This window comes from Protopterus annectens, chromosome 6.part0 (genome assembly GCF_019279795.1).
Source record: "Protopterus annectens isolate FY-2018-M chromosome 6.part0, PAN1.0, whole genome shotgun sequence".
In the NCBI taxonomy this organism is placed as follows: domain Eukaryota; kingdom Metazoa; phylum Chordata; order Ceratodontiformes; family Protopteridae; genus Protopterus; species Protopterus annectens.
The window spans coordinates 1,390,133,436-1,390,154,992 of NC_056737.1; the positions used below are offsets into that span (position 1 = coordinate 1,390,133,436).

Genomic DNA, 21,557 nt, shown 5'->3' on the forward strand with positions numbered 1-21,557 from the left:
GGTGGTGGAATGAGAAAGTACAGGATAGTCTACAGAGGAAGAGGTTGGCGAAGAAGTGGGATTGCCAGAGAGATGAAAAAAGTAGACAGGAGTACAAGGAGATGAGGCGTATGTTGAATAGAGAGGTGGCTAAAGCATCCGGTGAGTTGTATGAAAGGCTCAACACTAAGGCAGGAGAAAGGACTTGTACCGATTGGCGAGACAGAGGGACCGAGCTGGGAAAGATGTGCAGCAGATTAAGGTGGTAAAGAATAATGAGGGAAAAGTAAGCGGGGAGACTGTGTTGAGCAGATGGAAAGAGTACTTTGAGGGAATGATGAATGAAGAGAATGAGAGAGAGAAGGTTGGATGATTTGGGAATAGTAAATCAGGAACTGCAGCGGATTAACAATGAGGAAGTAAGGACATCTATGAAGAGGATGAAGAATGGAAATAGTGTTGGTCCACAATGAAATACCTGTGAAAGCATGGAAGTGTTTAGGAGAGATGGCAGTGAGATTTTTAACCAGATTCGTTAATGAAATCTTGGAAAGTAGGAGGATGCCTGAGTAGTGGGGAAGAAGTGTATTGGTACCAATTTTTAAGCTTGATGTGCAGAGCTGTAGTAACTACAGAGGTATAAAATTGATCAGTCACAGCATGATGTTATGGGAAAAAGTAGTGGAAGCTAGGTTAAGAGGGGAGGTGATGATTACTCAGTGGCAGTACAGTTTCATGCCAGGAAAGAGCACTACAGATGCAATGTTTATTCTGAGGGTGTTGATGGAGAAGTATAGAGAGGGTCAGAAGTAGTTACATTGTGTCTTTGTGGATGTAGAGAAACATATGACACTGTTCCTAGAGAGGGGTTGTGGTATTGTTTGAGGAAGTTGCGAGTGGCAGAGAAGTATGTAAGAGTGGTACAGGATATGTACAAGGGCAGTGTGACTGTTGAGGTGTGCAGTAGGAGTAATGGATGTGTTCAAGGTGGAGGTGGGATTACAACAAGGATCAGATCTGAGCCCTTTCTTATTTGCAGTGGTAATGGACAGGTTGACAGATGAGATCAGCCAGAAGTCCCCATAGACTATGATGTTTGCGGATGACATTGTGATTTGTACTGAGAGTAAGGAACAGGTTGAGGAGACCCTGGAGAGATGGAGATATGCTCTAGAGAGGAGAGGAATGAAAGTCAGCAAGGTTAAGATGGAATATAATTGTGTGAATGTGAGGCAGGGTAGAGGAATGGTGAGGATGCATGGAGTAGAGTTGGCAAAGGTGGATGAGTTTAAATACTTGGGATCAACAGTTCAGAGTAAAGGTGAATGTGAGAGAGGTGAAGAAAGTGCAGGCAGGGTGGAGTGGGTAGAGAAAAGTGTCAGTGATTTGTGACAGACTGGTACCAGTAAGAGTGAAAGGGAAGATCTACAAGATGTTAGTGAGACCAGCTATGTTATATGGGTTGGAGACAGTGGCACTGATGGGAAGTGGCAGAGTTAAAGATGTTAAGATTTGCATTGGGTGTGAGAAGGATGGACAGGATTAGAAATTAGTATATTAGAAGGTCAGGTCATGTTGAACGGTTTGGAGATTAAGCCAGAGAGGCAAGAGTGTATTGTTTTGGACATGTGCTGAGGAGGGATGCTGGGTATATTGGGAGAAGGATACTAAGGCTTGAGCTGCCATGCAAGATGAAAAGAGGGGAGCACCTAAGATAAGGTTTATGGATGTGGTGAGAGAAGACATGCAGGTGGTTGGTGTGACAGAGCAAGATAGAGGACAGGAAGAAATTATTTTATTTATTTTATTTAACATTTGTTTACCTGGAGTCTGACTTGGAATGAGTCAATTTTCAGAGAAGACTTGGGGAGAAACGCTCCAGATGGATGTCTTTGTGACGTGGGAGAAAACAGGAGTACCCAGAGGAAGCCCACACAAATGAAGGGAGGGCATACAGAGTCTGCATAGAAAGCACCCCAGCTGAGAATCGAACTGGAGAACCTCTTGATGTGAGGCGACAGTGCTAACTGCTACACTACTGTGCCGTCCAAAAATAGAAATGGGAACAGATGGTCCGCTGTGGTGACCCTAACAGGTGCAGCTGTAAGAAAAAGAATTATGCTTTCACTGTTTGAAAAGTAATTTGATTTCTCTGAGTATGCTAAATTAATGTTCTTATTAGTGTCATATTAAGTTTCTGTTAACTGTTAAAGATCAATTCTGCAGCCAAACCAGAGAAAAAATACAATTGCAAGGGTATATAAAGAAACCTTTCCAAAGTTTGCATTTCTTTTAAGTTATTGAATGTAAAATAATTGTGTACAAGTTATGGTTTAGGAAGGGAAATTGCTTCATTAAAGCATCTGTTGTTGGGATTTGATTAAGAAATTTACACCAGGCTTGACGCCCATGTCTGTTATGGACAGAGGTAGCTTCTAAATGCCTGGCCCTGATGGGCTATCAGACATCTACACTCACCTGGGAATTTACTGTACCACATATCCTCCCACAATATTTCCAAGAACCAAGCAGCCCCTCTGATTACTATCTTTCTTTTAATGAAACTATATACAACGTCCAAATGGCTTAACCCAACTAGCATTTCATGGGAGGATTTTAGACTGATGGTGATCAAACACCTTTTAGCCCATAAAATATTACTCGATAAAAGGGATAAAAACATTAAAATCAGAGAATTATGGGAACAAATCTTTAACATTATTCTAGCATAGCCTATCACCAATGCTCATACTAATCTACCACCAGGAGATCCCAAAACAATTCATATGCCGAACTCCCAAAAATGTTCCTCTTTCTCTTCTTTATATTTTACTCGTAACAACCCTTACTTGATTGTCACAATTATTCACCTAAAAATGAAAGCATCTATGTATATAGTGTAGATAGTATTGTTGACTGACCTACTTTTTACTGTACTATTCTCAATGTATAACACTTATTTGATGGTCCTATGTGTTTTTGTTGCTCTTTACTTGCTGTTTTGTACCCCCGGTGGTGGTGCTGCGGTAGCGTTGTCACCTCACAGTAAGACGCTGTCTGGTTCGATTCTCAGCTGGAGCGTCTTCTGCGTGGAGGCATGCGTGAATGGGCGTACCTTCATTGAAGGTTGTGCATCAGGACTGGTAACTCGGCACGTAAAAATCAACTACCAATCATTAGTGGACTGGAGTTCTGCTGTGGTGACCCCTAACTGGGAAAAACCGAAAGACACAACAACAACTTGCTGTTTTGTACTATTGTAAATAATAAATAAAAATTATTGAAAAAATAAATAAATAAATGTCTGGCCCTAGTGTCCTATTTGGATAACAGAGCATCATTATTCTTTCATGAAAACTTAGCTAGGCTTAGAACCCCACCCCCTGGGTTGTTAGCCTAGTAACAATCTACAACTCTATGAATCTATAACTGTCCTACTTGGAGTGCCTAGCAATAGTTATGTTTTGCATTTGTATAGTTTTCCACATTAAAAACTGCAGAGAAGCTTCAGTGTCAGTGGTTGTACGCGCTGCTTAAGAATCATTGTATTTTTGTGTTTTTATTGAGTACTTAGTTTTAAAGTAAATTATTTCTTTTTCCATTACTGCTGCAGCCACTGCTCTTAATTTCATTATATCTGAATGGGTGTTTTGCGCTACCTGTAGTTTTAGTACTTTGCCATTCTTCCTCTTCCTCGTGCTGTGAACATTAAAGCAGGATGCTAATATGACTGAGATCATGCCTTCTTTTAAGGCTGTATGTATAAAACGGTCACTGTTCTTATCTCTGTTTTTATTACAGCTAACTTCACAGCATCCATATGCAGAGGTTTATATTGGAACTCCACACGTGTGGACAGTTAATATCGATAATCCTTCAGAAGTTGAGCAGGCAGTGAAGGCAATTCTCAGTCAAAAGGTAACACTTGCCTTTAGCACTTAGACTGATTCTGTTCTTGCTAATTACAGCTGCTGATTTTGCAACATTAAGAACACTTAGTCTTGAGTTTCGTAATTCATAGTCAAGTTTAGACATTGTAAGATATTTCATTTTGCAAATTTGATGTTTTTCCTATTTAAGCTTTTTACTGAAGAGCATAATTGTTTTACTGTTAACTTTGACAGTTTTATAAAAAAATGACCTACAGTGACAAACCCAGAGCTTATGGTTATTAAGTTGCCTTTTGCCTAGATTGTACTTTTATGATGCTACAGCTTCTCTTTTTAAAGGAACCTTATACTTAATTTTGGAAGGGGGCTTTCTGCAGTGGAAAAATGTGTTGGGATTTCCACCTGTGCTATCATCTTCTCAACAGAATATTTCTCAATCATCCCTTCACTTAATGCTTTGTGTACCTTCTGCTAGCGTATACCATGCTGGCATCATATGCTAGGCGACTTGTTTATGCCATCCATTGTACTTCCCAGCTTATTTCTTATTACGCAATCGAAATCTCGACCCTGAGTTTCACAGTGGAAGTGGTGTTCTTGCCACAAGGTCATGGAGTTGCCCATGCTAGCACTGACTCAGTTGCCTGAATAAGGAACATGATGTTACACACTACCGTAAGTTCCAGTAATTCATCTCAGTTGCTCAGACACAGAGGTGAGACAAGAATGAAGGCTACATATTTTCGCAGATGATGGTAACAGTAGAGGGTGCCTAGTGTATGTACTGGCAGGAAGGGTCCTTCTTCTGATGCTGTGCCAGAGCACTGAGAAAAGGTAAAGAATTCAGAAAACAGACATCAGTTACACCATTCTCTAGGTAATTGTTCCTTTGGGGTGTCCTGGCAGTCCTCCTCATGTGCTTCCAGTTCCCCATGGACTGCCAACTTTACACCTCTCTGTGGATAACATGATGTCTGTACAGTCACCTTAAGGTTGCATTTTTGGATGTCCACACAGCCTTTCCTGTTGAGCTACAGAATTATATCTAGCCTTCATCTGTGCAACAGTTCTTCAGGTCCATGGCATGTGGTAGTGGGCTTTGGTGTCTGTATTCACAATAGGAGACAGTATGGTTTTCCTGTACCTTCCTGCCCCACAAAGTGTTTTGAGACTAGGGTGATAGTTTCATCAAAAGTGTGTGACTTTCAGAATGAAGTACCTGTGCTTTGGAATGTGTATCCATAATCAGTCAGGTCAGTAAACTATAATTTCTATTAATTTATTTGAGGACTGAGAATACCTCTAAAATATACCTTACTAATTCTAAAGGGGGGACTTAAGTGGTGTGGCAACTCCCCCCCCTTCTTACAGACAGAATTAACAGAAAATGTTTCTTCTCCCAAACCCCTGCCCACAATTATCAAAGGTACCAGAACTTGTCAGAGATTTGGGTTACATGGCTAGACTTAAAGCTCTTGTGGTCATTAGCCTAGCTCACACATGACCATGTAATGTAGACGTCTTTAGTTATGCTAGCTGTCTCACGGTGGTAAGTATAATTCCCAAAGAATGGTTCACCTTAAGCTGTACCAACACCACCAAATCAAGCAGAACTTGCCAGACCAAGTTGTGGAGGGCACTCGAGCAGTAGCAGGACTGGCAATAATGCTGAATATGTTCCAGTTCAACTTGTTTTGGAACCATTCCTTTTAGATGTGGGTGTATCCTTAGAAAAAATATCCTGATGTGCATTCTAGGCTCTGCAAAGGCCTTTCCAGGCTTCGTATCATTTGCAGGGAATTCATACTGAGATGATGAATTCTTGCTACCTGACCTCTGATGCTTTTCCCATCATTTACTTAACCCAGTGCAAGTAGCCCAAGAACTGGTGCATTCTTACATGAAGTTTGAAAGAGGATGTTCTTCGTGTTTCATTGTTGCAGTCATTACATTTGGGTAATCTGCTGACAGGTTGCCCTCAGTCAGTCTAATTAACAAAGTCTTGGGTCCTGCATCGGTTGCTGTCCCTTCTTCCATGACGTCAGATTGTCAGGGGTATAAAACATGCAGCCAACGCCATTACATCAGTCTTTCTTGCTGCGCAGTGCCCGAAGCAGAAGCAGTTTGCAAGTGCCAGTCGGCCGACTCCTGAAATTTTCATTTTCGAGTTTCAGAACCAGTGTCTTCAACTAAAAGCTAAGTACCCCATTGGGAAAACTTTTTCTTGCTCCTTACCGATGTCAGCTAAAGTTAATAATTGCATTATTGCCTAGGCCCGCACTGCAACGTGCCTTGCTGTCGGTTTTGTGCTAAATTTAATCAATGCACGATTAAACACCGGTATATTTTTGCTTCTAAATATTTTGGCTCAAGATTTAATTATCCAGAAATGTTGTCGGTTAGCAATCGACTACTGGAATATGTAAAAAACGCAAAGACAGAGACAGACCGTCGAGGTCCAAAACTGACTATGACGCTTCTCCTAAGCCAGTCGCTAGTTCACCGGTACTCAGTGAGGCACTTTCACAGCCCCTGCTACCCGCTACTTCTGATTCACAGGCCTCTACTGAGACCCATTTGGAGTCCAGTATGCTGCGAGATGCTTCAATTATGGAAGCCCCGGATGTCTCTACCTTAGATGGGTCCGGGGCTGCTATGCAGGCACCAGCTTCTCAGGGTGTTTTCAGGCCTACAGATTTGTATATTAGACCAAAGTCATCTTCAAAACAAAGGCCAAAATCTAACCGATGCCTGGGCCACATGTGCAGGTCCCTACGCCTAAAAAACAAATGATCAAAATGGCTGAAGATTTAATTACTCTGATCAGGGGGTAGCCAACCCCCTCCTTCTAAGAGGCCTAGGCAAGACATTGATTGTGAATCTTCTTATGAATCTTCTGAACAGGATTCTATTTCTTCTGACTCTTCTAATGAACAGGATTTGTCTTTTCCTACTTATGAGGACTCTGATGCAGAAGATTCCATTCCTTCTGCTTCTCCCCCTGAGGATTTTTCTTTTGGGGAAACTTTACATACCTTAAGGGAACATTTCCACTGGGAAATTCAGGATTTCTCTGAATCTGAAGAGAGACTTAGGGATTTTCTTCTTCTTCCTCAGCATAGGCCTTTGGGCTATACCTCCTTTTCTAGACATTGTTAATGATGTTTTTTCAGAATCTAGTACGAGTCCTGATTCTCTGCCTCCGGCTCCTTGCAAGCCAGACAGATACTACAGGGTTCCTGACTCCCACAAATTCCTTTTCAAAAATCCTATTGCTGATTCTGAAACCATTTCTCAGGGTCCCAAGGGCATTAAGGCCTCTACTGCTAAAAATCCTACCCCTTCTGATAGAGATTCCAGGGCGCTGGATAGATGGGGTAAGAAGGTTTACACGTCTGCAACTTTTGCAAATAGGGCTTTAAACTGTCAATTTCATATGCTTAAATATCAACAGCATATCATGGGACTACTTAAACAGAAAATTATGTTAATCTCTGACTGTGTGGAAAATAAAGATTTGCAGGATTTATTACATTCATCTGAACAAGTTGGAAAACATACTTTGCAATGTGGTTTTGATTCCTTGGAGGACTCTTGCAAGGCTGCTGTAACTGGATCTGTGCTAAGAAGGCATACTTGGCTCAAAGAGCAAACTCTGCCTGAGCATGTTAAAGCAAAATTGTAGGATGCTCCTTTACAACAGGACCGTCTCTTTGGTAATAAGGCTGAAGAAGTGTTAAAAAAGATGGAAGATAAAGCTAAATTGATGCAAACTGTGAAATATTTCTTACAAGTGCAACCTCCAAGATTTAGTAGGCACTGGCCTACTAAGAACTGGTTCTTTCCAGTCCCCTCGAAAGCCGTTCAAGTCAAAGCAAGACATTCCAAAAGCTCCAGGTTTTAGTCGCAAGAAACTTTTAGAACAAAACAATTGGGTGCCATCACCTAAAATCTGGAAACAACAAGGCACCTCCCTATGGTAAACAGTCTCAATGACTTCCCCTCTACAGTCACCAAGCACTTGACTTTTAGCCGCCCCTTTGGGGGGAAAACTGGCACTTCATGCACGAAACTGGCAACATATTACCCAGGACAAATGGGTTTTAAATGTAGTATCCCAGGGATACAGAATTCATTTCCACACGTTGCCAATCCCAAATGGATGGCCAGATCTGCCCCCAAATCAGTGGGCAGAGGCTGAGAAACAAGTTCTGTCCCTCATGAACATGGGGGCTATTCAACCAGTACCAAAAGAGAGAAAGGGGCAAGGTTTCTATTGAAGACTTTTCCTGGTACCCAGAAAAGACTAATCATGGTGTCCAATTCTGGACTTATCCACTCTAAACACATTTCTGGACATTGCAAAATTCAAGATGCTGACTCTTCAACAGTTACTACCTATGCTAGGCAAAGATGCCTGGTTGGTAACTCTAGACTTAAGAGGCTTACCTGCATATCCCAATCAGGGAATCTTGCAGAAGATACCTTTGCTTCAAAGCAGGCTACTTGCATTGCCAGTTCTCTGCACTGCCCTTTGGCTTATCTACTGCACTCTGGGTCTTCACAAAGTGCCTGGCACCAGTAATTGCATTCTGCAGGCAAAGAAATATTCAAATATATCCATACCTGGACGATTGTCTAATTCAGGCAGAAAACAAGGGCATTCTTCTAAAGCATCTGGTGTTTTTAAAAAGGGTTCTAACTTGTCTAGGGTACACCATAAACAAAAATAAATCACAACTGGTACCCTCTCAAAAAATTACATTCCTGGGTGCAAGCTTGAATACAACTGCCCAGATGACTTACCTTACACCAGAAAAGCAAATTCAATTGGTGACTTACTTCAAACAGGTGGCCACAAAAACCCTGCTATCTGCAAGACAAATTCTGCAAGCCTTGGGGTTCATGGCCCCCTGCATTCTTCTAATTCCATATGGAAGACTGCATATAAGGAAACTTCAGTGGTACTTAAAAAGTTTATGGAGTCAACCTTGTCACAGCCTGGAAACAATGATTCCTATTATACCTTGCCTGCAACTAGAGTTCCTATGGTGGGCAGAGGCCTGCCACAAAAACAAGGGACTGACATTCACTCCATCCCCTGCCACCCAAACCCTAACTACAGACGCATCAGACTATGCTTGGGAGGCTCATCTGGCAGGAAAGTGTTTTTCAGGGCAAATGGAGCCCAAATCAAATGCACCTGCATATCAATCAGAAAGAGAGGCTAGCTGTACAGAATGCACTAACAGCCTTCAAGGACTGCCTTCATCCAGGACAATTAATGATAGACAGACAACACCACAGTTATGTGGTACATAAACAAGCAGCGGGGTACACATTCCTACCCCCTTTGCAGACTAGCCATGGCATTGTGGAACACTGCCTTGACCTATCAAATACAACTACAAGCTCAATTCCTGCCAGGAAAGCTAAATACTCTGGCAGACGAACTAAGCAGAAATCATATAGACCTACACAAATGGAAACTGGAATCTCAAGTTTTCAAGATGTTGACACGCAAATGGGGGGGCCCAGACATAGATCTTTTTGCCTCACCCCAGAACTATCAGTTGGACAAATTCTGCACAAGAATTCATCACAAAAAAGCTTGGAAAGTGGATGCTCTGTCTATGCTTTTCCCCCTCTGCCTCTGCTCTCCAAAGTTCTACTAAAAGACAGGACAAACGAAAAATTATTCTGATTGCTCCAGACTGGCCTCGCCAACACTGGTACCCACTCCTGCGCAATGTGTCACACCTTCCTCCGTGGCACCTGCCTCAGACACCTTACCTACTGTCTCAGCAGAACTACCAAATTCTGCACATTCAGCTCCAAACTTTGAGTCTTGCAGCATGGCTACTCAACTAATTTCACCCTTGGCATCCCTCAGCAAACCTGTGATGCATGTCATTTTGGAGGCTAGAAGGCCTAGTACTAGAATATCTTATGTTGACAAATGGAAAAGATTCTGTGCCAAACCATTCACATGGAATAAGCACAGCAATGCCCAATATTCCTCAGATTCTACAATGCTTAACTGAGATGCTTCACAAGGGCCTATCTTTTTCTTCAATAAAAATCCATGCCTCTGCCATTTCAGCTCATTACAACACAGAACCTCCCCTCTTCGTTCATCCTCTGCTAAAGCATCATCTCAGAGGGGCCAAAAATGTAAGACCTCCCAGGAGAGCACCAACTCCTGCATGGGACCTCAATTTTGTTTTGGAAAAACTCACTCTCCCTCCTTTTGATCCTGCTGCTACTGCAGACCTAAAATTTCTCTCCTGGAAAACAGCTTTCCTTTTAGCAGTCACTTCAGCTAGAAGGATTTCAGAATTACAGGCTCTTATGGCAGTGGAGCCTTTCATTATTTTTCATCCTGACAGGGTGGCTCTCGGGACCAATCCATCATTCATGCCTAAGGTGGTATCCAGTGTGGCTCTTAATCAGACCATTCATCTGCCATCTTTCGTTCCCAATCCACAGAACAAGGGTGAGTGGAGTCTGCATTCATTGGATGTACACAGACAACTTGGATTCTACTTAAACAGGACAAAATCTCTAAGAAAATCTGAACAACTATTGGTGGCATTTGCTGCAGGGGCAGAGGGAAAGGCTATTTCAAAGCAGACTATTTCCAAATCGATAAGACATTGTATTCATTTCTGCTATATGCACCATGGTAAACCTATCCCCAAGGGGATCAGATCTCATTCCACCAGGACAGCATCTACTTCTGCAGCCTTTCTCAGAGGGGTTCCTACCAGAGACATTCTAGAAGCTGCTACCTGGATCTCAGTTCATACGTTCACCAAACATTACCATTTACCTCTCTTCTCTAAATCCAGAGCTGACTTTGCCACTGCTGTCCTGCAGGGCCTTATAGCTGCTCCTAATGCTGTATAAATCCATCCTTCCAACCATAGCTTTAGGATTCTACCCAAATGTAATGACTGCAACAGTGAAACACAAAGAACATAGTACAGTTGTGTACACTTACCATAAATGTAGATGTTCGAGTGTATTCACTGTTGCAGTCCTGGTTACCCACCCTCCAGCCCCCTGTTTTTTCTCTTACTATACCTCTCCTTTCTTTTACTATGCTTAAAAGCCTTTTTGGTGCATTTGCTTTTGTTTGGAGGTATATTTTTTGTGTTTTAAATTATATACTTATATATACATGTATATATATACATGTGTGTATATATATATATGTATATATATATATATATATATATATATATATATATATATATATATATATATATATATATATATATAGCTTTGCTCCCCATTTGGGTGGCACCTGACTTCTGAGGCATCGGCTGCATGTTTTATACCCCCGACGATCCGACGTCATGGAAGAAGGTACAGCAACCGAAGCAGGACCCAAGACTTTGTTAATAAGGCCGACTGAGGGCAACCTGCCAGCAGATTACCTGCAACAGTGAATACACTTGAACATCTACATTTATGGTAAGTGTACACAACTGTACTTTCTTTCTGTCTCTCTCTCTCTCTCTGTACTTTGCGAATGCAAATTAAAGGATCCATAGACCCTCGTTTAAGAATAAATTAAGGAGAACCAAGTCCTTCATTCCACTTGAGAGTTGCAGCTGCCTCAGTTGACCCTTCTGTGGAGAGACATTCAGGCTGATAAAGTCCTCTGTACGTAACCTGTGCCCTTTGCCTTCTGAGAAAGACTGTAATGAATGTCTAGGCAGGAAGGATGAGAGAAGACTTAGCTTGTCTCACTCATGGATTGCTTTCTAAAGTGTGCTGTTTTCACAGATTAGAAACCTTTGGAGTCTGCTTCCAAGAAGGAGGATGTCCTCTAATTTTCAGGTGTCTAAAATCGAACTGCTGATGATAAATTCTAGATCAGACTTCTCTGCTCTCTCTTTGGTCCAGAATATGCCCTAAAAGTTAAAATTCCTTTCCTTGTTATCATGGTATGCAGAATCTTAAGCTTTGGACTGGGTGTGCAAGAGGACTTAAGGCCATCAGCTGCCTGTACATCTCTTCAGGTTTCAAGTCCTCGCTGGTGGATCAGACACTGGAGAAGCAGTTAGGCGTCTTGATTTCGGGGTCATGGAAGAGCTGGTTAAGGCTATTTCTGTAACTTTCACAGAGTATATTAAGGGACAGTTAACTGAATTTCCCTCTGCAAAAAGGAATATTGCTTGAGCTCTCCTCTCAGGAAATGTTCAGACATTTATAGGAAAAGTGGACTACTGTGGAGTCGGGAAGCAGCCTTTTCATCTACTTATACATAGCTGTAATAGACACTAGCCATGCTACTAAAAATCAGTGATGGAGCATTTTAGACGAGAAAAAAATCATTTAAAGCGAAACAGCCTTGGAAAATGGATGCATGCTGAGCAGGCAGCAAGATAATGGATGGGAGGTAATCCTGTTCCCCTACCTAGGAAGGACATAAACCAGTACTGCCTAGGCAACTCTAACATCTCATTTCCTGTCTTCCTTCATCCTCACATCATTACCCCCATCCCAATCACTGGGTACCTGTCAAGCTTGGCTCAAACACCTACATTTTTCCTTTGTCAGTAAAAACTGGCTCCATCAAACCTCCCACAGATTATTAGGGTAGATCAGCAGAACATATTACAAAGTAAAGTTTAGAAATGTCTCTCCCTTTCTATGAATGCCTTCAGTTCCAACAGACCAAGCAGAGAGAGCACAATGTGTTTTGCTGTAGATTTTGCTATGTGGAACCATAGAAAGAGAGTCAAAGAGCAAGTGGTAGGATTCCACCCCAGACCCTTCCTTTTTCCAAAGATGGATGGCCCTTTGTGATCCTTTCTAGACTTATTCAGACTAAACAGATTCTTGAAAGTAACCAGATTCTTACTACTTAACACTACAGGCCCTCCCTCCTGTGCTTTTACTTGGTGCACTGCTGTTGATTGTGAGTTTGAAGTATGCCTACCTGAGAGTTCTTATCCACAGGATCCACCAGCAGTTCCTGCATTTCAGAACAGGGCAGAAGCAATATCAACTGTCTGTACTATGATTCACTATTGCAGTAATCTTCTTGTTTGGAACGTTTCCTACAGAAGTCCTGATGTGTGATCTGACTTCCAGAGCTTCGTACCCTTCCCCCTCTAGGGAGATTCCGGACTGTGCCATCTTTAGTTCTTTCTTCCCTGAGTTCATGTGAGGAGTCAGCTGTGCTTATTTTTTCTCAAAGTCTCATAAGTCCATTGGTTTATCCTCCCTTCAGTGTAAGGAAGCTAAATACCTTGCCAGGAAAAACCTTATTCACTTTTTTGTATGGTTTTGTGTGTTGGAGTTTTTTAGGCATCAGGTGCACTAAGAGAAAGTGGTTACTTTGTAAAGTTATGCAATGGCTTCTCTGTAGTATTCGAAATGAACATGCTGATTGCACAGCCCAAACAACGTGCCTGTTGTAAATTAAGCATATAACTTCTAAGTCCAGGGAAGGCATTGCTCCACAGTATTCAGCATTCCATCAGACCTGAGTACAATGACCCCTTTGGTATGTACCTAACCAGGCATAGCCAACAACTGGAACATCCACAGAGGTTCCTTAGTAAAAGAATACAAGGCATAAGTAAAATGCCCTATGCAGACTGCCTCTAGGCCCTATCCTTGTACTCTGCCTCCTATGTATCCACAAAACATACAGCACCCGAATTTCACCCGTTCTAAAGAATTAAACCTTGCCCGTGATATAAACAGGACTTGCTGGAGAGACAAGTATGAATCCCAGAAACTACCCCATTTCTGGAACAGGCTCCCCATCCATGTGAAGCAGAGTTTCACCCTAACCTAATTCAAGTGCAACTTGGACAGTTGGTTGGGGAACAGGAAATTCATCCCTGATTTGGCACCCATGTCTCTATTGGACACAGGCAACCAGTAAATGGTTCATCTCCCAAGCCCCTTCTTGTAAATGTTTCATATCCCAAGCCCCCTGCTTACATTTAGCAGTGGTGTCAGAACTTGTCAAAAATTTGGGTTCATGGCTAGGCTTAAAAAGGCCCTAGTAGTAATTAGCCTAGTAAACACCTTTGAACCTATAACTGCAGAAAAAAGTCCAGTCTCTGAAGTATGATTGAGTGACCAGGCTTTCTGTTGACATATGTTGAGGCCCATGGAACAGTGTAAAAAATGACAGGTACATTCTGTAAAACTAAACTGTTAAAAATGTACTTGATTTTCCTTGTATTTCTGCCCCGACCCTTGGAAAATCTCAGCAGTTAAAAAAAAATAAAAAATAAAAAAAAATAGAAAAAACAGCAACTGAGATTGTCTCTTCTCCATTCCATTTCCTGCACTGTACTGATGTACTGTGCAGGTGTGAGAATGCAAGACCCATACGCATGTGCAGTACATCAGTAAACAATGAAAAATGTAAAGGAACACTGCAGCACCATTGTAGAAAGACATTCCCTGGGATTCATCGTCTACACAAACTGTACAATGTTCTGAGTGAACAGACAACAAAAGCATAACTCACACCTTCTTCCTAATTTTAGTTTTCCTTCTGATTTTCTTGTAGATTTAAATGCTGAGCAGGATTTATAAAGGTTACCACAAAGTGTAGACTACACATACACTTAGTGTAATCTTTCTGAGTGACTAGAAAGTACAAAACATGTAGTATGAATGTTTTTGAATACAGATCATGTACACTTAGTGTAGGTGTTGTTGAATCTGGACTATTATTTATAAAAGATGAGCAATTTCTTTCTTAAATAATGTCATTGTGTAATAGCAATAACCCATGATTGGATGTCGGTTTATCTGTTGTGGATTACTGCTTAATAATTACATTTCTTGTGGAATGCTTTCACAATAAATGTTTGTCCTTTCTGAGGACAGGGAGTGGTGTCACTTCTAGCCCTCACTGCATTCTGTTCAACAGATCACTATAAAGCGTTGTGCTAAATTTCTCCAAGACTTTTCCAGCAAGAAAAAGCTGACTGCCTTGAGCAGGACCACCCTGGCATCAATGAGGACTTCCACAGACAGACTGCCAGAATCATCATCATCATAGGTAGGTACTAGGCTATATGCCCTAGGGCCTTTATAAGCTTAGCCAAATGGTACCCTGGCTTTTGCCACCCAAGAAAATTATTTTCCTGTGCCCCTGTCAAGCAGAGCCACAGAAGTGATCACCGGGGTGAATTTCCTCTCTTACATCCAATCCTCAAGATTTTTCTCGAAGAGCGCTTATGAGGAGCTTTGTTTGATATAGATAGGTAGTTTATTCCAGAGTATGGGAAGTCTCTGGGACAGGAATCTATCCCTCCAGCTTGTTCTGTTTATTGTAGTGACAAGGTTTAGGTCCCTAGAGTGTGTAGCTCAGAGGGATTTGGATTTCTTTAAATGGAGCATGTCCAACACCTCTGGGTTTGACATAGCTTTGTATGTTAGGCAGAAATCGCCTCTGAGTAGGCGATATGTGACAGAGTAAAGCTGGAGTTTTTTGAGAATGTCTGTATAGAGCATCTGTTTGAGGCCAGTAATTCTCTTTATGAGGTATTTCTGTGGCCTTTCCAGTTGTAGATGTCTTGTGAGGTACATACCAAAAGGGGAGTTGTGATGAGTAGAAGGGAACAATGACCTCTTTTTTCCTGGAAGAGAAACCTTTTGTGATGATGTGTGCCATGTAGAAGGTTTTCCAAACTGCTGTGGTGATGTGATTATCAAAGAAGAGACTACTGTCCACCTGTGTCCCAAGGTCTCTTATCACACTTTTGGTGTTAAGTAGACTTCCGCCTATGTGGTAGTTCATGGGTACAGAGTTTTTACCAAAAGGGATGACAATGCACTTTTTGGCATTGAGCTTGAGTCCATGGCTTTGTCACCAGGCATCTGTCTCAGTGAGGCCCTTTTGTAGGATGTCCACATCATTAGAAGTTTTGATTATGGCTCCTAGTTTGCAGTCATCTGCAAACTTTGTTAGCCTGTACTTCAGAGAAGTAGATACCAAACAGGAGAGGACCCAGGACTGAACCCTGTGGTACTCCTCTTGTCACTGGTCTGATGTTGGATTTAGAGTCTTCTACTTTCACAGTGTGGGTTCTGTCAGTGAGCCAGTTGGCAACCCATCTTGTGACATAGGGATTTATACCTAGTTTAGTGAGTTTATCTATAATTCCAGAGTGGGGGATGGTGTTGAAAGCCTTGGCGAGCACTAGATAGGCTGTGTGAACCACCTTACCCTCGTCTGCGCTTTTGTGACCACTTCAAAGAAGTCTCTCAGGTTTAGGAGACATGATCTGCCTTTTACAAACCCGAACTGGGTAGGGTCCAGAGTATGGAGATTACTAATGTCATTGTTTATAAGTTCCGTGATGATACATTCCATAGCCTTGCAGACCAGGCTCATCAGGCTAATGGGGTGGTAGTTCCCGGGGTCTGTGGTGGCTCCCCCTTTGTGGAGTGGGATAACAGTTGCTGTGTGCCATTCAGTGGGCACAAAGCCAGCGGTGAGGCTATGATTGCGCATGGTACTTAGGTGGGATGCCAGTTTAATCTGTAGTTCATGTAGAACGCAGCCTGGGATGTTGTCAGGTCCCATGGATGCTGTGTTCTTGGCTTTGGAGAGTGTTTTTTTTTTTTTACCTGTGCAGTTGTGATTACAGGAACGTTGCATTCTTCCAGTATAGAGATGGGCCCTTTAGGGGATGAGAGAGGGGTAAAGTTAGCACTGAACCTATCTGCCAGGATGTGGGCAATATCAGTTGGTTCTGTATTTTTAGTGCCATTGTGCTATAACTCAGAGCAGGTCTGAGTATTGCCATTGAGATTCTTGACATAGCTATAGAATGCTTTGTGTTTGTCTTTAGAATCAGTGGCGAGGATTTTATGAGGGATCTCAGCTTCTTACTGAGGCTGACCAGGGAGTTCCTCCAGTCATGGGATTTTTCTCTTTTTTTTGCAACAGTTTTTCTTCTGTTGTAGAGTTTGCTTATGGCAGGGGACCACCACATTGGCTTACTTTTTTGGAGGATAACATCTTGGTTCTGTTAGGGATTGCACGATCTATGCACTTGTGTAAGTGCTTATAAAGTGCAATCGTATAGGATTCAGCAGTCATACCTCTATTGTCTGTCAGCATGGGTGTTGTGAAGTTTGCCACTTCTGTCTTAAGAAGCATGAAGTTGGCTTTGGAGAATTTTTTTACGGTGGTTTCCCTAATGGGGTTGGGGAGGGATGTGGATGTCTAGGGTAATTTGCTTGTGGTCGGATCTGACCAACGAGGAACTGACCTTTGGTGTGGAACACCTGTTGCCCATGTTGACCAGGTCCAAGATATTGCTGCCCCTGGTGGGGGTGTGGATAAGTTGATCCAAGGCACTGGAATTTGAATTCCAGAAAACGTTGAGCACAAGAGTTGGTACATAAGTATTTTTCCCAGTTAATGGTGCAGTAGTTGAAATCGCCCATTATTAGGGTGTTAGGTTGTACCCCAATATTTTCTGGTGTATCAAGAAATGTGGAGTGGGAATCCTGGGGCATGATGGGGGGATCTGTAGCAAGCTACAATTTGGATTGTGGTCTTGCCCAGAGTTAATTGCAATTGAATAATCTCGAATGCATTATGCTGAGCAACTAGCCTGGAGGTGTGGATATCCTTAATGAATATGGGTACGCCTCCACCTTTAGCTGTAGTGCTTCGGTCCAGGTTAGGTGGCCGAAAGGTGTGGTATGAATTATAGCCTAGTAATGCAGGGGTGGTCTCTGGAACCTTGAACCAGGTCTTTTGTCACTGCACAGATGTCAGTGTTCTCCATTTTAAGGAGTGCCTCGAGTGAGTGCATTTGGAGTTTTAGACTTCTAGCATTAAGTAGCATTACCCTCAGATTTTGCTTGCATGTACCTGTTATGGTGGTGAATTTGTCATTTGAATCTTGCCTAAAAAAAGCACTGTAGGGGTGGCAAGAGCCTTAGCCAGTATCCAGAATCCCAAGAACGACAGGTGCAGGCCATTTCTGGCAAAGCATCGTGGTTTGTCAGTCATGTCATCCCAGGCAGACTGATACTGGATCCCCTTAGAATGACACCATAAGCTTAGCCAATTGTTGAAGCCGATCATTTTGTCCTTGTATTGTGGTATCATTCTTGGTGATGGTAGGATGCTACTCAGGGCTAGGATCATACCTGCCTGGGCTACAAGACCGGACAGCTCCTCCATGTCTCTCTTCATGTAGTCCAGGGAGCTACGTCTCAGGTCATTCACACCAGCATGGACAATGACACAGTCATATTTGTACTTGTGGAGTGACCTGAGTGCTTGCATTATGTTAGTGGATCTTGGCACCTGACAGGCAGCTGACAGTAACTTTTTCCCTGTTCACCATCACCACCACCCTCTCTTTCCCATTTTCTACATGGGGTCAGTGTCATGTCACTTGTCCCCATCTCTCCCTATTCAATGCCCCTTTCCTGCTTTCTTTAACACTCATACCTGACTGTCACAGGTCTTCTCTCTCAAAATCTGTCCACCTCTTTGCTGGATGTCCTAATTTCATCTGGTCTTCTTCCTGTCTGTTCCAAGTCATCGTCACCAGATAGTCTTCTGATTTCCTACACGTGCCCAAATCAACATAGTCTGTTCTTTTGATCTTATCTGCAACTACTATGGATGCTTCTCTTACGTCCCAATTTCTTTGTCTGTCCCACAGTATACATCCTGCCACCAATCCCAAGCCTGTCGTATCCATCACCTCTAACTTTCTCAACTGCTCTGCCTGTATTGCCCAAGTTCGTGTACCATACAGTAGTACTGGTAGCAATACTATTTTGTAAACCTCACTTTTCAGCTCCTTTGCCATTCTTCTGTCATACACTACCCATGACACTGTGCCAGTTGGCTGCAGCTTCTCTGATTCTGTCTGACCTCCTCATTCAGACTTCCTTCTTCTCAACCACCCCTCCCAGATACTTAAAGCTTTTAACCTGTTCTGCTATTTTCCCTTCTATCTCAGTTTTCAGCTTCTTCTGATTTCCCCCATTTGCTATCCTTACAACTGTCTTATCTACTCAATTTCATCGCATGTGCCTTCAGTTTTGCATTCCATTTCCCTACCCTTTGATGAAGTTCTTGATGAAAGTCTTCTTGAAATGCTGCATCATCTGCATACAGCAACTTTGATCTGTCCCCTCTGATTTGTTTGCTAGTGAAGTCCATCACCTGTTTGAACAGCAGTGGGCTCAGAGCTGAAACCTGATGCACACCTGCTCCCACTGGGAACTTCTCTGTAACACCAAACAGTGTTCTTACTTGAGTCATTGGGTTCCTGTACATAGCCTGCACTAACTCTGCCAATGTTTCTGGGACTTTGAATTATCACAGTACTCCCCAAATCAGCTTTTTTGGGACTTTGTCATATGCTTTCTCCAAGTCTAGGAATGCCCGGTTGGTCTGTTTCCTAATTTCTGTCTTCTCCTCAAGTGTCTGTCTCACTGCAAGCAAAGGGTCATTTGTGCTGCATTCTGAAATGAATCTGAAATGCTCATCTCCCATCTTACTTTCTAGTGCTCTCTGTATTTATTTATCAAGCACCCTCTCCAGAACTTTCATGTAGTGTGACAGGAGTTTGATACTTTTACTGCTCAAAGTTGTGAATGCCCCCTTTTTTCTTGAACACTGACACTAGTATGCTAATACTCCAATCCTGTGAGATGCGTCTTTCTCTCCATACTGCTAGGAGTACCCTCAGGAGCCATTTCTCCTCTGTCTTACCCACCGTCATGATCATATCTGTTGTAACCTCATCTGAGCCTGCTGCCTTCCCCCAACTTAATTTTCCTTAATGCTGTTCTTTCTTCTAGGGTGAGCTCCTCATCTTCTCTCACAGTAGGCTATGTCTGGGACAGGACAGCTTCTGCAGGATTTTCTTCATTCAGAAGCTGCTGGAAGTACTCCCTCCATCTGCCTTTGATGTCATGTGGACTGGCACGCAAGTTGTTGCTGGCATCTCTTATTAAGGGTGTCTGTCTTTTTTTATCTTTCTGTCTTTGCCTTGCAGCCTGATACAGTTTCTTTGTGCGATCCACTGAGTCACTTTTTCTGATGTTGGTAGAAAGCCTCTGATGCCTTGTTCTGTGTTATCATAGCTCCTGTCTTAGTCCCTTTGTTAGACAACCAGCATTCCTTCATAGCTTGGTCTGTCTTTTCTGATTTTCACTTTTCCAGCACCTTTTCCTTTTTTTTTTTTTTGGATGACTTCCTGGACTTCTGACTTCCACCACCACCTTTCCTTATGTACCTTATTTATGTACCTGGCCCAACTGCATATCTGTTCTGTAGTTCTTGTGCTGCTTTGAGATGCTGCAATTCTTCATTTCCACCTATTTCCTCCTCTCTTTGAGGTATTAGAGCTCCGAGTAAGTCCTTGATCCATTGTGCTTTCTCTTCTGTCAACTTCCAGGTCTTCAGCCTGGTCTCTGTTGACCTTAGAGCCTTTTCTGACCACTGCTTGCAACTGACTATGGCAACCAGAGGTTTATGCTGTGGGATGACTATTTCTCTAGGGCTTATTCTACCCCAGTGCCCTTTCCATAATAGGAGGAAGTCTACTGGAGTTCTGTGTTAACCAGTCTTGTATGTGAGCTTGTGACGCTCTCTGTTTCTAAACAATGTGTTGGCTACCATCAGGCCATTTGCTAGAGAGATGTCTAAAATGGCCTCTCATTTATTCCTGTTACCCCACCAATGTGGACCCAGGCAGTCCTCATTTCTTTTTCTTTCTGTCCTGAAATGTGCATTCAGTTCACCCATTATCAGCATCAATTCTTGTTGTCCTGCTATATCTAGTAGGTCTTGCAGCTGCTGAGAGAACGCACTCTTTTTCTCACTGTCACAACCCTGATGTGTGGCATACGCTAAGATTATGAATAATGTTCTGTCACTACACTGGACTCTGATTGCCATGAGTCTGTCACTAATTCTGATGACATCCCTCAATGGCTTCTGAATCCTCTCCCTCACCACAATTCCAAGACCATTTCTAGCCTGTCCTGTTTTTGAGTGTTAGACTCTGGGTCCCAAGCCAAGTGGCTTTGCTGCATTGCCCTTCCACCTTGTCTCATGGATATATAGGATGTCCAGCTTTTTTCTTACCATCATGTCATCCACTTTAAAACCACACAGAGTGTGTCATTTTGCAGTTCATATTTGGCAGATTGGATTTACATCCAGCTTGCGCTCAACAGAGCTATCCCAGATAACCTAAGCTGGACACTGGCCAGCCTGTAGCTTTAGTCCAGGGCTGATGGGCTTTATGTTGGGCACACACCAGCTAATAGGGGCACATACATCCCCATACATCCCTCCCAAAATTAGCCTGGGTCCCTGTCATAGGTCGAAGTAGGCCAGGTCCTCAACCCACTTATCACTGGCAAATACCCATTTCCAATTTCCCAACATTAGTCAACATAACCAGATCACCTAGAGCCATATTTTTCAAAGGTTTTTGAAAAAGTTTGGCAGAGGCCAAATGAAAGCGCTTACGTATTGTGGATTTATTGGCATGTTTTTACTATATCTATATCTATATTAAAGCTTGGATTTTTCAGCATTGGTGGATTTTTTCCCGTGGTTCCGGCCCCATTGTGCTGTGCTTTTTGGATTGTAAGTAAACAGCTGTTTTTTTATTTTAAGAAATGTAGGCATTATAATGTAAA

The 21,557-nt window shown here is 42.5% G+C and overlaps 1 protein-coding gene across 1 annotated transcript in view; it reads left to right on the plus strand.

Annotated features, from left to right (window-relative positions):
- The window catches only part of MGAT5 (alpha-1,6-mannosylglycoprotein 6-beta-N-acetylglucosaminyltransferase), a gene marked incomplete in the record, with an annotated part of 1,206,452 nt that overhangs the window by 1,064,492 nt on the left and 120,403 nt on the right, over positions 1–21,557 (plus strand). The window contains 1 exon segment of the mRNA XM_044074935.1: positions 3,781–3,897. Coding sequence (XP_043930870.1) covers positions 3,781–3,897 — 117 coding nt within the window.